This window comes from Triturus cristatus, chromosome 3_1 (genome assembly GCF_964204655.1).
Source record: "Triturus cristatus chromosome 3_1, aTriCri1.1, whole genome shotgun sequence".
NCBI lineage: Eukaryota > Metazoa > Chordata > Amphibia > Caudata > Salamandridae > Triturus > Triturus cristatus.
In genome coordinates, this window is record NC_140583.1 from 316,808,852 (window position 1) to 316,824,074 (window position 15,223).

The 15,223-nt window shown below is 42.5% G+C and overlaps 1 protein-coding gene across 2 annotated transcripts in view; it reads right to left on the reverse strand.

Moving 5' to 3' along the window:
• The window catches only part of LOC146860183 (dual oxidase 2-like), a 130,913-nt gene that overhangs the window by 71,322 nt on the left and 44,368 nt on the right, over positions 1-15,223 (reverse strand). For both annotated transcript variants that reach the window (XM_085644018.1, XM_085644016.1), the window contains exons 10-12: positions 13,742-13,832; positions 3,447-3,549; positions 1,886-2,043 (exon numbers count right to left, since the gene is read on the reverse strand). In XM_085644018.1, coding sequence (XP_085500144.1) covers positions 1,886-2,043; positions 3,447-3,549; positions 13,742-13,832 — 352 coding nt within the window. The remainder of the gene's footprint in view (positions 1-1,885; positions 2,044-3,446; positions 3,550-13,741; positions 13,833-15,223) is intronic.

A 15,223-nucleotide genomic window follows, 5' to 3' on the forward strand; every position in this document is an offset into this window, starting at 1 on the left:
GGGCTGACGGCCAGAAAGGCATTGGTACCACAGCAGGGGCATAATGCAGCCATGGAAAAGGGCCACAGCACATGCCTCCACAGTGCAGCATCTCCTGCACGACTGTGCACCGTGTGCCATGCACCATGTTGTGCATGGCACACAGTGCACAAAGGTGAGTGGAGGCACTACATGTTTCCTCAGGGGCACTTTTCAGTGACTTACGATGGTAGAGGGCTTTTGTTTGGGGCCTCCCATTTTCCTTTCTGACAACTTTTTCATGGAGGATTCCTGCCATGAAAAAGCTGTCAGAAAGGGATATTGTAATCCCGACGGCGGTGCCTGCCTCGGCAGCAACGCCATTCAGGGATGCTGCTCCGACCACTGCCCATCAGGATCTATTATACTGGTGGAGCCCGCCAACTTGCTTTCCGACAGCTTAGGTTCTGACCGCCATTATCAGAGTAGGGCGTTCGGACCGATGGTCTGTCGGTGATCGGAACGCCATCGACAGGCTGTCGTCAGTCTGGCCGCCAACATTGGAATCACCCCCTTAGTGTATTAGATTAAAATATTAACAAACATTCTCATTGACAGAGTGCAATAAATGTTTAATTCACAAGGATAAGTTGATTATTACCTCTAGGCACTCAGCTCACCACAGGCTAGAATTAATGTTTCTGGTGAAGGTGAGTAGGGTTTGAAAACAAATGGAAAGCCTGATATTGATGGTTGTAAAGATGTTATTCGATGGAGAAGCGACTGAATGGGTTTGTTTGCTGGGGATAATCTTAGGATGGATCCATATATTTGCTAAATTCCAAAAGGAGGCATTAACCACAATGGGTTTCTTAGAATCAATTTAAGAATTGGATGGGAAACAAAGCAGGCTTCCCTTCTCCCTTAGCTAGTTGAATGTCTTTCAGAGGAATGCAAGTGAGAGATTACTTAGTTGTCCTTGGCGGATGACACCTGAGATCAGAATATCTTCCCAAAGCAGACATAAGATACCTATGTGGGTCTCGAACTATATGGGCCTTTTCACACATTACATTTTATAGTATGTTACTACAAAAGTTCAACTAACATTCTACAAACTGCTATTCAGAAATCTACCTTAACTTTGCCTAGGAGCCTTTAACTATTAGGTTTAGAAGATTAAAATATTGCTATCCACTGATGATATCAGTGCCCTAATAGGGCACTTTCCAAAAATAGTTGAAATAACAACTATATTAGGTTACCTATCAAGTTCATAAGTTATCTACACTAATATGGTGTGTCCCCCCCCCCCCCATGGGTGAAATGGCAAATGAGATTAGTAGGGGAGGAATTACATCCCTATAAATATGTACTAAAGTGCAATATCAAATTTGACCCACTGATGAGAAGTATAGGAGCAAATATGGCAAGATCGGGCTGGATGTTGAGCTAATACACTTCTACACTACACTAATGGGGCTAGAACATGGGAAAAAGATAATGACTGAGTAGTAAAAAAAATGTTTGGGAGAAATAAAACATGTTCTGGGATATAAAAGTCTATTTAACAATTGGCTAGGCTAACTGATTAAAACTTTGCCCTTAAGATAGCAAGGATGATCTATGGTAGAAAGCATGATCAAAGTGATCAATATATTGGGAAAGCTCATGTACCTGAGTACTAATCACCTACAAACAGTGTGGATCTCAAGGGACATTGACTGATCATCAGAAATTATTTTTAAAAGTATATCAAAATGTGAGTCCTTGTGAACCCCATATACATGAGCACCCTCGAGGCAATTCATTAACCATGCACCACTAAGATTTCGATACCAAAACATATGCCAAACCAGGAAAAACATTTTGACAAATCCATAAAGAAATGATCATTTCAAGCACAGAATATTTTTGTTCATCTAACCTCTGCAACAGATGTGTTGAATTTAAATTCCTTTAACAGGTTAAGTCCAAGAAATTCCCGTACACGATTATATGTGGGTAGTCCAAAGTCACGTCCTCTCTGGACTCTACTTGCCACGTAGTCCATACGAGAATACTTTATAGATCCATACCAGTAGTCTGTAGAAGGCACATGAAAATATAACAATCTTTTAATAATCCTGGAGCTAATGAGATAGCAACCAGGAGAAAGAAACTTCACAGTACACACAACACATTCAGCACTAAAAGCGTTCATTTGGCAAGGTTAGCAAATAATTCATATAATAATGAATAGGGCATACCTTTTGGTTGTAATAGAGCGAACATCCACATGCAAAATATACAAAAATCGCAAGTAACTGATTTACTCTCTAAAATGCCGTTTTGTATTGAAATATTATGTATACTTTGTAGACCATGAGGGATCACTTATTTTGTGTACGAGGGATCTGTGTGTTCTCCTGTAGCACTTACAACTATTGGATGAAATTACAAGAAAATCCCTAAATTCATCAGATACAATGAAACCACTAGCTGAAGTATCTTCAGTGTTCACTCCTCTTTTATTGTCTTTTTCACAAAAACCCTAATTGTCTGCCTTTGCTCACTATTATATATGAATTGCTTCTGAGAGTGAGCAACCAACTATAGCCAAATGTGCAAAAATACTGCATATGTGTACTAACTTGTCTTGTGATGATTGAAACTATGAGTTTGGGGGCTGAAGCATTACTACTCACAGCCCTGCCTTCTAAATTATTGTTTTTGAAACAACTGCTGCATTCCAATATTCTTGATGAAATCTAGCTGCATACAGTTTCTTACAGTGAAGGGTCTTTCTAATTTCATAAGGTAACTTAGGGCCCAAATTTGAAAAAGGTGCTGTTTATGGAATACCGAATGACTAGTTTTGTGGACTTTTCAAAACTTTTACGGGTTTGGCTCTTTATTTTTAGTATTAATAAGTACTTGGTGTTGTTCCACTACCTGTTCCACTACCTAATGTTTTTCTATTTCTTTATGTACTGAGTTGTCACAACAATACTGTGTGCTGTTTTATGCGTATTTAAAGGTTATTAAAGACTTAGGGGTTGATTGATATGCCGTACGTTACCTATACTTGAAAGGTGTCAGCAGTGGTAGAAGACACACTTGAATGTAGTGCAAGTTTGCATCCTGTTCAGCAATCATTAACAAAGAAAGTTAATTTTGAATGATTTTACTGAATCTGAGGGGTTTGGAAGCAAAAGCTCATCATCTGCACAAAACTACATCTTCTACGAGAAGACTGCATGAATGTGGCATTTGCTTCTCTTCTTCAGAAAATATACATTTCAATTATATAGTACCATGAAGTGTATTGAAGCTTACAATTTCACTTCTTTTGGTAAATAAAATGATGACTTTCTGTGATCATGAACAATCACACCGACTTCAGCAATCTCAGGTTTAGGGTGGCTATCATTTTCACTCCAAGTCCCAAAGCCATTCAATGAAGGTACTTGACTGCTTTGGAAAGAGAGCTGGAGAAGATACATTACCTCTTAAATCCTCCACCACAATATTGTCCTCCCTCTCAGCGATTTGGGAGGCCATACCCAGCAGCAACTCATCTGTGTCTTTAGAGCTTTTGAGGTTTGGGTTCTAAAAGTAAATAAAATCAATGAGGAGTTTAAATTAGGAAATGTTTTGGATCAGTTCTTATCACACTTTATATTTTGGAAAATACTTCTGAGACTAAAAACCAAAAGCTGTCACTAGGTAGACTTGAGTTGTTCAGGTAGTTTACCTCAATTGTAGAACAGAAAAATATTATGCAACACAAAATTACTCATTCATTTATGTTTGTTACAAAGCAGAGTGATGTTGCCCAAATCCTATTTTACTATTTCACATCTGGCACCTTCTCTCTTACAAATAGTAAGTACATGAATACATCTTGCAACATACATCAGCGATCTTCACTTTCACACTAACTATTGTACACCTGCTACATTTCGCACAGGATACAGTATCAATCACACTTGTAGATGTGTGTTGAAAACACCCAGATGCGTGGCTCCCTGTCAGTCTGGGTAGATGTATGATGGATATGATATACGGTGTACTTTTTGTGTGAATCTGTTTTTATTACATCATAATCAAACCAACACATTACATCAACTACATTTGACAGTAAAGCAATAAGACGCTATTAGGAGGGTTGCAACTGTGCCGGTCCCTTGCAGAGATCCAGGGATGCTATGGAATAGCCAGCAAATTTGTATATTGTGTATTAAATAAAAAATGGGGGGCATAGAGAAAAATTGGCTTTTACAGTTATCAGCTGGTGTAGATTACAAATCAACCATCTTTAATGTAGAATAACTATTCTGTCAATTTATAGGAATGGAAAAGAAAGCGAAGAACAGAAAATAAAAAAAATGAGGGAGGGGGTTCAGAGGTGTCACGTATGGGGGAAGTGGGGTGGGGGAGCCTCGCACATGATGCATCTGGTGTGTGTGTCCCTGTCATGCCAGTCCCGCCAATGGCCTCTGGAAGAGTGAGGGGGGGAAGGGAGAGTCTCAGGCCTCTCCCATCAGATCCTAATAGATCTTCCCTTGAGGGAGAATAGCATCCTCAAGCGCGGGGGGAGGGGGACAAATCGCGCGTGTTCCAGTTTGGAGAGGTGCAGCACTAATGGTTGCCAGACCCGTGTGAATTTAGTGTTAGTGTGTGAAGCTCCATTGCCATTACATGCCAGAGACGGGTGAACCACACCACAGATCGGGGAGTACAGTGTACTTTTAATGCCATAACTAAAATGAATTAAATTCTTCCTGTTCTTTTTTTGTCACGTGTAGAAATACACAACTCTTAAAAAGTAACGAAGTCAAAAGTAACACATAATGTTGAAATGACTTGCGGGTTACCTTCATTACCCTGACTTCAAGCCAATATCGTCACAGCCCTTGCCATCGTTATCCAGTCTGGAGACCTCTAAATTATGACAAATGGAATATGTCATCATTGGAGATGTCTATTTCATAGAATTCAGCTCTCCTCCTATTAAACCTCTATTTCGTCTAAATACATTCAGACGTTCAATTCCAAGCCCTTCCCCAGGGTGTAAACTGTCTTCTTTCAGAAGGTCATTGATTCTGGTACCCTCTAGTCAAAGATCTGAGGGAGTTTATTCAAGTCTTTACAGCACCAAAACCAGATGGGAGATTTTCTCTTGCCCTGGAGTTACAAGAGGTAAATTGATCATTTTGATACAGTCCTTTCAAGAGGTTCACACTACACTCAATAATTCCTCTTCTGTCCAAGTGAAACTTTCTTTTGAAATTGGAACCCCAGGATGCATAGTTTTTTGTTCCAATACATCAAGAGAGCCAGTGTTTTCTATATCTCATTATGGGAGTGCAGCATTACCAGTTCAAGCCCTTCCTTTTGGTCTTTCCTCTGTGGCAAAACCCTTAACCAAGGTACTGGCTCCAGTGGTTGCTTCTCTTCAATTAGAATTTATTTAGATTTTACTTTATTATGATGACTGGTTAATCTCTGCTCCTTCTTCAAGTGAGACTTTGGCTTTCTGAAGAAACTGAGTTTTTTGCATAATGTAGCTACATCACTATCTTTTCTGGTTTCTGAAAGACTTTTCTTCAGAGCCCTTGTCAGAACTGACAGATGATATGTTTCTTAAAAGGGCAAGGAGAATTTCATTTCAGTTCAACTTCTGTCAAATACAAATCATCTATCTGCCTCAGCTAGACCCTGGTTGAAAATACACGCTCTAATGGCAGACGCACAGCTGTACTTCCTGGGTACGATATTACCTTAAACCATTTATCTATCATCTGCTGTTTCATCGGACGCTGGAGGAGCTGGACTACAAAGTCATGGTTCCAGTAACAGCAGCCATTGTTCAAGACTTACAGTGGTTGGTAAATTAAGAACATGTGCCGAAGGGGGTCCCTCTACCTCCTCCAGTCCGATTCATCTTGACTACAGATGCCAGTCATTGGGATTGGGGAGTAACCCTGTAGGTAGTGGTACCGCAGGGTTATTGGTATCTTTCAGAAGCTCACCAATTGTCATGAGCACGCAGATACAAGATAGAGTGCGCCATACCAAGGATCAAGTCACCCAATCCAGAACGCTCTCTTGGTCAGACAGCACTCACTGCTGGTGCAGTGTACATCACAAGATGGACTCTGAGAGACTGATCACAGGAGAGGAGTGGACTGACATAGAGGATGCTGGTGAAGTGTACACCACAATAGGGCCTGACATAGGCGACAACATACACCAGAAAGCACTGAAAGGTATAGCAGCACACAAACAGAAAGTGCTGTGGTGAATGAAACAGTGCAAGAATGCGTGACAACAGTTTGAGTCATGTATTGAGCTAAAGCGCTATGATGTGACAATAGCACATGAATGCTATGTTTGCAGCACTTAATATTGGTGGATCTCTATTGTCTACAATGCCTTAGGCCAAGTCCAGCGCCGAGTCACATGGGATCCTGAAATCATGAAGGTCATTTCGGATGAAGGAGGGTATTTAAAACACTCCCGTTGACCGCGCCATTGCTAGGCAATCAAGCCTAACAAAGAAGACAGTCAGTGCACCATCGTGTCGCCCGCCCGACTCACAAGCAGTCGCATCAGAGATACCCATCTGGCGAGTGACATTCTCTTCCAGCCCGCAGCATCCCACTCCAGCCTGTAACATCTACCTTGATTGCCGAACGGAGCACCGACACCTGCATTGAGTTAAGTCGGCGCATCAGAAGGCTTTAGCTATCGGGCACCTGACTAACCTTGATAAACAACGCAAATGACTAACTTTACTTCCCTGCTGGCATATGAGCATTTTAACCCCTTGAGATATGAATATAATCTGACCAAGGCATTAATAGTATGAAGCACAGAACTTTAATACAGAACATAATAAAGGCTCATGTGCGAGCCTGGCCTCTATGGACATAAGTTCTCAGGAACCTTGATGCAGTGCTTTGACGCATTCCTATCCTGTGCATTGACACTATGCAGCCTTGCCTGAAAAGTGAATGAAGGCGTGCATAAAACCTACCAGAGTGCGACCGTGAGAGAGAGTGGAAGAGGGTTCTGAACATGTTGATAATTAAACCCTTCTTTCTATGTGTAGGTGAGACTCATTCTAACTCAAGCCTCACACTAATTCCGACGTACCCAGAGAAGAATCCGGGGAACGATACGCAAGGGAGAGCCACAACAAACTGTAGGCTGTCTTTAATGTTTTATCCCAATCCCCATTCCCTTTGGTGTGCTTCTGAGTGAGCAGTGTATCTGTTCTCCCTGGGGAGCGTATTTGGGGGTCATCGGACTGTCTTCAACATTGTTCCCACTAGACCCGAATTAATCAGGTTGGTGCAAGCTTGTGTGTGCTGGGTTGTCACGTAAGGGAAAACTAGATAGTAGTAAAACGGGGGAGGTGTACATTTAAAACTATGGCCATTACCACCCCCTGTAGTTGCATGAGGAGCCACTCTAATCACAACTGAAAACTTCATCGAGGCAGGGGGTGGGGGGAAGGGGGACTGCTCAGGGAACAGTGTTTCTTTCACCTCCTCAGGGTCCTGTAGTTCCAACCCCTATCCAGGTAATCCTTAACCTGCAGATTCCATTAGTTACTCCTGAACGGTTCTATGAAGATCCCATGAAGTTTGGTATATTCAACCACCAGTGCAGGCTTCGTTTTTATGCAGACCAGCCACTTTCCCAGACGGCTAAACCAAAGCCGCTTTTGTATCATCCTATCTAGGTAATAACGCAACTAGCTGGTCCATCCCACTGATTGAAAGGGATGACCCATTGCCCTACAATTTCCCTGCATTTTTTGGCGAGATGCGAAAATTGTGTGATTGGAAAATGCACCTCCTCTCGCTAGACCGTGAATTGATCACATTGAGACGGGGTTCCCAAGACTTATTTCCATATCTCATGACATTTAACTGCTTAGTTGTGGAAACAGATTGGCTAGTAGAGAAGAGGGCCTCTTTGTTTTACCAGGGCTTGCAAAGTGAACTTAAGGATGTATTGGCCCAGGCAGTGTATCTACCCACTACATGTGAAGATCTCATAGAACTTACCATCCAGCTGAACCATTGGCTACAGGTTCAAAATGGCAATAGGAACCGGGGTGATTCCAAGTTCGTTGTAGTGCACCTGAAAGTCATAGGTGAAGAGGGGTCAAAAAACACCAATGGAGTTGAACCCACACAGGCTAACGGCATCCGAGGATCTCTCTCCCAAGATGAAAGAGAGAAATAAAGAAAACCAAGGCTTTGTATGTATTGTGCAGGTCTCAGAACAAGGCCTCAGATACGAAGAGTCCAAGCCCTAGTAAAATGCAAGCAGTGGTCCAGTAGACCTCCAATGACGATATAGTATTGGAAAGCAAATTGTCCCGGAAAAGACTGAGGTCCCGTGTTCGGGGGCTAGAAAAGCTGAAATCTCGATGCTGACCAACACTCTCCAAAGTTCAGTTGCCCACATTAATGTACAGGTGACCTTATGGCTCTCTGAGGACGATTCAGTGGAAATCTCAGCCCTCGTTGATTGCGGAGCAACTGGCAACTTTATAGAACGAACATTTGCACAGGAGCTTCATGTCCCTTGCATCAATAAGAATTTTCCAGTACCTGTGAGAGCTGTGGATGGTACCGCCTTCACTTCAGGACCTGTGTGGCACCATACCATGCCCATAGTAATGCAATTTTGGACAAATCAGTTTGAACACATACAATTTGATCGAATCGATGCCCCTCAATTCCAACTGATTCTTGTGATACCTTGGCTCACAATGCACGATCCTACGGGTCAGTGGGCAGCCCAGTCGGTGACTATGAACTCCTAGTTTTGACAAGACCATTACACCAAGAAATAGGTGCTACCCATACAAGTCTTGGAAAATCCCGATACATTAATCACATGTGGGAGTGTTGCACCAGAAATGCGTTGTGTGGTAACACTACCCGATGCCTACCAATGAGTATCGTATCATGTTCGATAAACAACGGGCAAGTCATCTTCCACCTCATCAGGATAATGACTGCAGAAACGACTTAGTTACAGGAGCAGCTATTCCTTGCATCCGTATCTATGCTTTGACCAAGCCCTCCCACTCTCCTCATCTATTGCTCACCCATCTTTCTCTGCTGTCTGCTTTATTTTTTCTTCTCTCTAAAAAGAAATCCCTTTTTAGGTCTCGCCTGGCATAAGACTGCGCAGTCTCGCTGGCGAGATTTAATGATTTGAGGAGATTTCTCTAGTGGGCTTTAAGCCCCGCCCCTCTTTTCCATTGGCTGGCGTCACCGTTTATGCTAAACGGTGGCCAGCCATTGGAAAAGAGAATCTAGTGACGTACACTTTTCTCTTTTAGAGCCGTCCCAGTTGGACTGGCTGCCCCGACTTACTGCTGGCGTAAAAGTTTTTTTAATCTTTATGGGGCCAAACACATGGCCCCATAAAGATAAGAAACCAGTCATGTGAGCCAGCCCAACTGGGACGGCTCTAAAAGAGGGTTGTTGTTGGCATTGCAGCGCACGCTATATATACAAGAGACAAATACGAAGCGCGTCAAAAGATGAAAAGATATCAGTTGGTGCTGCGAGTGTGTCTGAACCCTTGTTTGGCTGGGAATCGTAAGAATGCGTGCCCCCCGGACAGAGAGCGGCGGTGGAAGGCTCTCTCCCTGCAGCTCGCAGAGCAGCCCGCCTGTTGCGCCCTCCCTGCCCGTCCTCCTCCCGCCCCAACCCCCATTTCCTCTCCCAGCAGCTTGAGCTGCAGCAAGTAATTGCCATTCAAGCAGGAAGAGCAGGCAGCATTCCTCTCCCTTCGCTTGCTTTTCGTCATTTTCGGTGGACAAATAGTTTCAGGGCAGACCTTGAATCCTTAAAAAAACACGACAGGATACCTTGCTGATCTACCAGAGACTTTTCTATCTTCACAAAGCCGTGCCTCCAGGGAACTTTGGGAGGCTTGCATCTCTGCGGTTTCATTTTCGCCAGCTCGCCGCTGCTTCCTTGTTTCTTAGCTCCAGGATCCTCGGTGGTGAGTTGAAAGTTATATTACTTGTTAGTCTGCAGTGCGCGGGCTGTTAAAGGGTTGCACACGCTTCAATGGGCGTTTTTCCAGTTGCACATGGAAAGGGATGTTTTCGCAGCTACGTTTTAAGTACCATAGAGTTCTGCAAAGCGTAATGTTTCGAAAATGTCTTACGGTGTTTATAGCTTAGGTACTTTTATGTTTGCTTTGTTGCTGTGATGGCCGGTCTTTGGCTTTTTAGCCCCAGCTGCACTTATGCAGTTGAGCTGTAGGGGGCGCACCTTGGGGTTACTTATGTGAGGGAAGCTTGTTGCTGTGTCTCATACTCTGTACTGTCAGGTTTCCGGGGGCAGTTCTGAAGGATATGAACTGAACTGTCACATGAAGCAAACGTCTGAAAAACATTACACAGCGTATATCTAATGCCCGTGTACATACAAGGGAAGCGTGACGTCTCAGACGGCGCTTTCTCATAATGTCCCAAAGACTTGTAAAAGCGGGTGTTATTACCAACATCAGCGGTGCTTATTGTACTGAGCTCAGAAAGACGAAGGAAGATGGCTGGAAACACTGAGGTTTGAGCTGGTGAACTGCGATTATCACTCAAAAACATACTCCAAGATGACAACTTCATTACCTGATAGAAATCAGTTGGTTCAATAATTAGGTACCGCGAGATAATGTTTTTATTAAAGGACGATACAAAGCTGTTCTTGGAACAATATTTAGATTAACTCTTTGCTTAATTCTGCGGATGTCTGTTAGGAGACTAAACATGTAAAGGAGTGCATCATATTAATGCCCACGTAAGTTTCACTCATTATCTAATGTCATTTCAGTGCATTCAGTCCCGGTGCCCCGCAGAAGAACATTGTTCAAGCAGGGTCATGTTTACGGTTGTGTGTCTTCTTGATGCTTCTTCCCAAACATATACATTAGGGGTAACTCCAGTAGGTGGTTTTGGGTTTATTGAGACTGACGTATGATATGGGTTAAAGACCACAGAAACAATATTTGATTTTGCTTTTTTTTTTTAATTAGCGCACCTCTAGCCTGTTCCTGTGGGGGGGGGGGGGGAGGGGTGTAAGCAGTAAAAAGGCACAATACAATTAGTTAATAAAATCATTTGTGTTAGTAAGATTAATGGAACGCCTTGGGGCCAGGGATGGCAGGATCATCTTTAACAGCATTGGTCACTTCAGTTTTGTCCACTGTGAGCAGGCTCGGCTTTAACAGCAGGGGTCACTTCAGTTTTGTCCACTGTGAGCAGGATCGCTTTAACAGCAGGGTCACTTCAGTTTTGTCCACTGTGAGCAGGATCGGCCTTAACAGCAGGGGTCACTTCAGTTTTGTCCACTGTGAGCAGGCTCGGCTTTAACAGCAGGGGTCACTTCAGTTTTGTCCACTGTGAGCAGGATCGCTTTAACAGCAGGGGTCACTTCAGTTTTGTCCACTGTGAGCAGGATCGGCCTTAACAGCAGGGGTCACTTCAGTTTTGTCCACTGTGAGCAGGATCAGCTTTAAGAGCAGTGGTCACTTCCGTTTTTAGCCATGACGGGCATTATCAATATGTGGCGCATGCCCTTGACGTGCACTGAAGAGCCACGCTCCGGGGCAGCCGCGCGCACCACAATGCCGCTGGCTCGTGCTCCTCCCCGGTTGCTGGGATGTGACAGAGAAATCTAATAACTGTGCCAGTGGGCCCTCTGCTTTTTCGCTCCCCTCCTCAGACAGTGAAGCTGTACAGGCACTAATGAAAGGTTAAATGAATAGGGATGGCTGACAAGAGGTACAACAAGCATTGAAAATGCAATAGGCCTCGCCTTTTATTAAGTTAAAGCCATTTGCTTTGCTATATATTACCATTAGCAAAGCAAATGGCTTTAACTTAATAAAAGGCGAGGCCTATTGCATTTTCAATGCTTGTTTTCTAAAGGCTTCTGCCCGAACATTTTCTCAGAACGCTTCTCTTCTCTCCAATTCATTCGTCCACTTCTCTCCTACTCCTCGCTACTTTCTTTTTCTTTTGTTGTTTATGCACTTTTTTCGAGAGCCCGAACGCTGCACAATGTTGTTCAGCCACTCGCTTCTTTTCTGTTTGTACAGTTGTTTGGTTATTTAATTTAATCTCGAAAAAGGCCATTGCTCATCGCTGAGTGGTAAATTAAACTTGAAAACAAAAAGCCAAAGTGGCCATTGGAGTGTCAACACTTGTACTTTGTATAGTTATGCCACCACGCATGCCCATCTACTCACAGGCGTAGTGCCCATCTTACAGGGCTTATTGCTTGAGAAAACTTGTTCCAAGGTAGATTCCCATGTATGAGCATGCATCAGCATTTTTAATGTTTTTTTTCAATCAAAAGGCATCATAAGAAGGCCTTAAGGGTGTGCTTGTCCATCATCATTCACCAGCAGCCATTCACAAAGTGCTTTGCCAAACTCTTATAAGGGCGTGGGCTATTGGTTTTGCCAATGAGTATTAGATAAAGGCGGCAGCATACAGAAACAGTGTTTCTAAAGAAAGACTATTTCATTCCAGTTTACAAACATTGGACATGATGTACTGAGGCACGGTTGCACACTGACTGGTTTTCAATCCCTTTATCTTTTTGATGCAACTGATGGACTAGTCAGTTTTATTGCGAAATTCATGTTCATATTTGTAGTGAGTCATGCCTCGTCTTCTGACGGGTACTGTTAGTAAAAAGTCAATTCTAACTTGTAATGCGTCTTATGTACACTGCGACTTGTGGTTGCAAATTTGGGAAATTCGCAAATTACGTCATTTATATCATAAAAAAGGCATTGTGCTCAATTATACCAACCTTCCAGTCTTTGTTCATGTGGAGGAAAATCAGGCTTTTCATAGATTTCTACCACGAAAGGCTTCACAGGATAAATATTTGTGATAATCTCCTTTCCTTAAGACAATCACTATATAATACAAGGACAATCCTAGGGTGTGACCTGTAACCTCTGCTAATGCAATGCAACTGAATACTGTTCTATTACTGCCCTTCATGTGCCCAACTATAAACTGTGCTAAGATGACCTCTCCAATTCCTCTTTCCAGTGTTTTTTTCAATGCAGTATAATACTTTACAGCTACATGACCTTGTGCACTCGTGGTTATTTTGTATTTGGGTCACTCCAAAGATCCCTTATCTGGCCTTTGCTGTCTCTCATGGCCCTTTGCTTCCTCACGATATGATCTGTGCTTATTCATAGCATCAATGGAAGCTTGCACTTGCCCACATTAAACTGTCAGATAGACAAACCATTATTAGTGGCGCTCGGGTATTGATAACTTGCTAACTTTGTGATGTCATCTTTAAGACTTCTGCAATTTTAGTAAACTTCAAAAGGTTGAGGACGTTTTTTTTTTTTAAATAGAGGGTGAAAATTTACACACAAAGTAAATTATTTGGGAAGACATTTCAGAACACCTACTTTTTTAAAGAAGAACTCGCCTGGGGAAAATTCCAAACAAAATATTTTATGAAACAAGTCGTCAGTAGACACAGTTATGTGAAGGTGACAAACTGTGCAGCTTCTTGAAGTTGCAAAGTTTGTTAACTTCTTGGTACTTTATGCACAAAATTAAAAATGTCCACATACCCAGGTATTTTTGCATATAACACTAGACTACGAGAAAAGGTTATTTTTGTTTTCTGGAGGATGTGAGTGCAAGTTTCGGGTTTATATCGTGACAGCGTTATGTTTCTTTGTGTCATTCAACAGTATGACAGAGTTGTCTTACCTCCCTGCTCCAGAAGTTGTTGCAGACACGCATGGCTTTCGAGGGGCTGCCTTCTAGGTTAGTGATGTTTCGAAATTGGCACTCGGTGTTTCTGAAATAAATATGAGGAGTACAAATAAATGTGCATTCAAAAAACTCTCATTGGGTTTTAGAATTCTACCTCGTGTGGCTCAAACCCTCCCTATCATGACAGAGTCCTGGGCTGGGCAGCATGGTGAGACCTTAACAAGGCAGGACAGCCAGGCACTGCAGACCTAGGGATGGGAAAGGCAACATTGAGCTCAACGAGGAAGCACTGCGGTGTACAATCATCGCCAAGTCCAGGCTGCGACTATGACCTTCTCAAGAGCAGGTACAGGGAAGTTCCTTTCTATAGATCAGTGACACTCAGCGCTGCGAAAACTTTATAAAGTCACCAGTGATCAAGGAGTTATAATCCATCAGTTATTGAATTTGGCTTCAATGGTGAATGCCATTTATTGGATTTTACAAAACTTTCCCCTTGGTGGTAGCACCAATATTTGTAAGGACTTTGATAAATTGTTTCAAATTGTACATGGAACTAGAGTGGACACAGAGTGGAGTATATACATTTCATGTGTTTAATGTTTGCTTTTTGAGCACTCAGAGGCAGCTCCAATCTGTGGTTACTGGTTAGAGCATACGTAAGTCTATGGCCAGGCACACACCTGGCGTACCAAAAATACCAACACTGCGTAAAGTCATGGACATAGAAGACATGACCATTCTTTAGCAACTTCAGGTCCTGTATGGCACACATGAAAGAGTGAATACAGTGTAAGAGAACAAATACAATACCTCCACCCTGAAAAAGCTCTTTAGACGTAGTAAATTCTAAAAACTGAATGAAGCTATAAATGTTTAATACCGACTTCACCATTTCCAGGAGGAGAACAGGGAGGAAACAGCATTGTAGGAGCAGCCGTGCTCAGGGATGCTCAGACGGGTCAGTGCTGGTAGGAAACAGTCAGACGGATCTATATAGGTGCTGTAAGTGGAGAATTCTGGGAATGCACGAGGGTTTAGAGATGGAGTGGGCGGCGTACATTCTCTTAATGTGGAATACTGAAGTTCTACGTTAGTTACCCCAACATTTCAGAACTACGAAATTAAGGGGTGAAATACAATTAAGACATAAATATTTGCACTGTGCTGATACATATGACATAGCCATGGGCACAAGATATTTGGAAATTATTAAATCCACCACCTACCAAAAATCTGTTAGGCAAGAGTTTAATGAGTCAAAAAATAAATATTTACACATATTTTAGGCCAGGTTATCCAAGAGATGCCAGCAGGAGAGCTTTGTCCACTCAATATATGTATATATATATGATTAAAACAAAATTATTCAGTTCTGGTTTATTATTATATTACTGGGAGTGATATATAATTATTGGCACGGTTCACTTCTTAAACTAGGCACAATATCCAGAGTTTTTCTCTGCAGTACAAAAT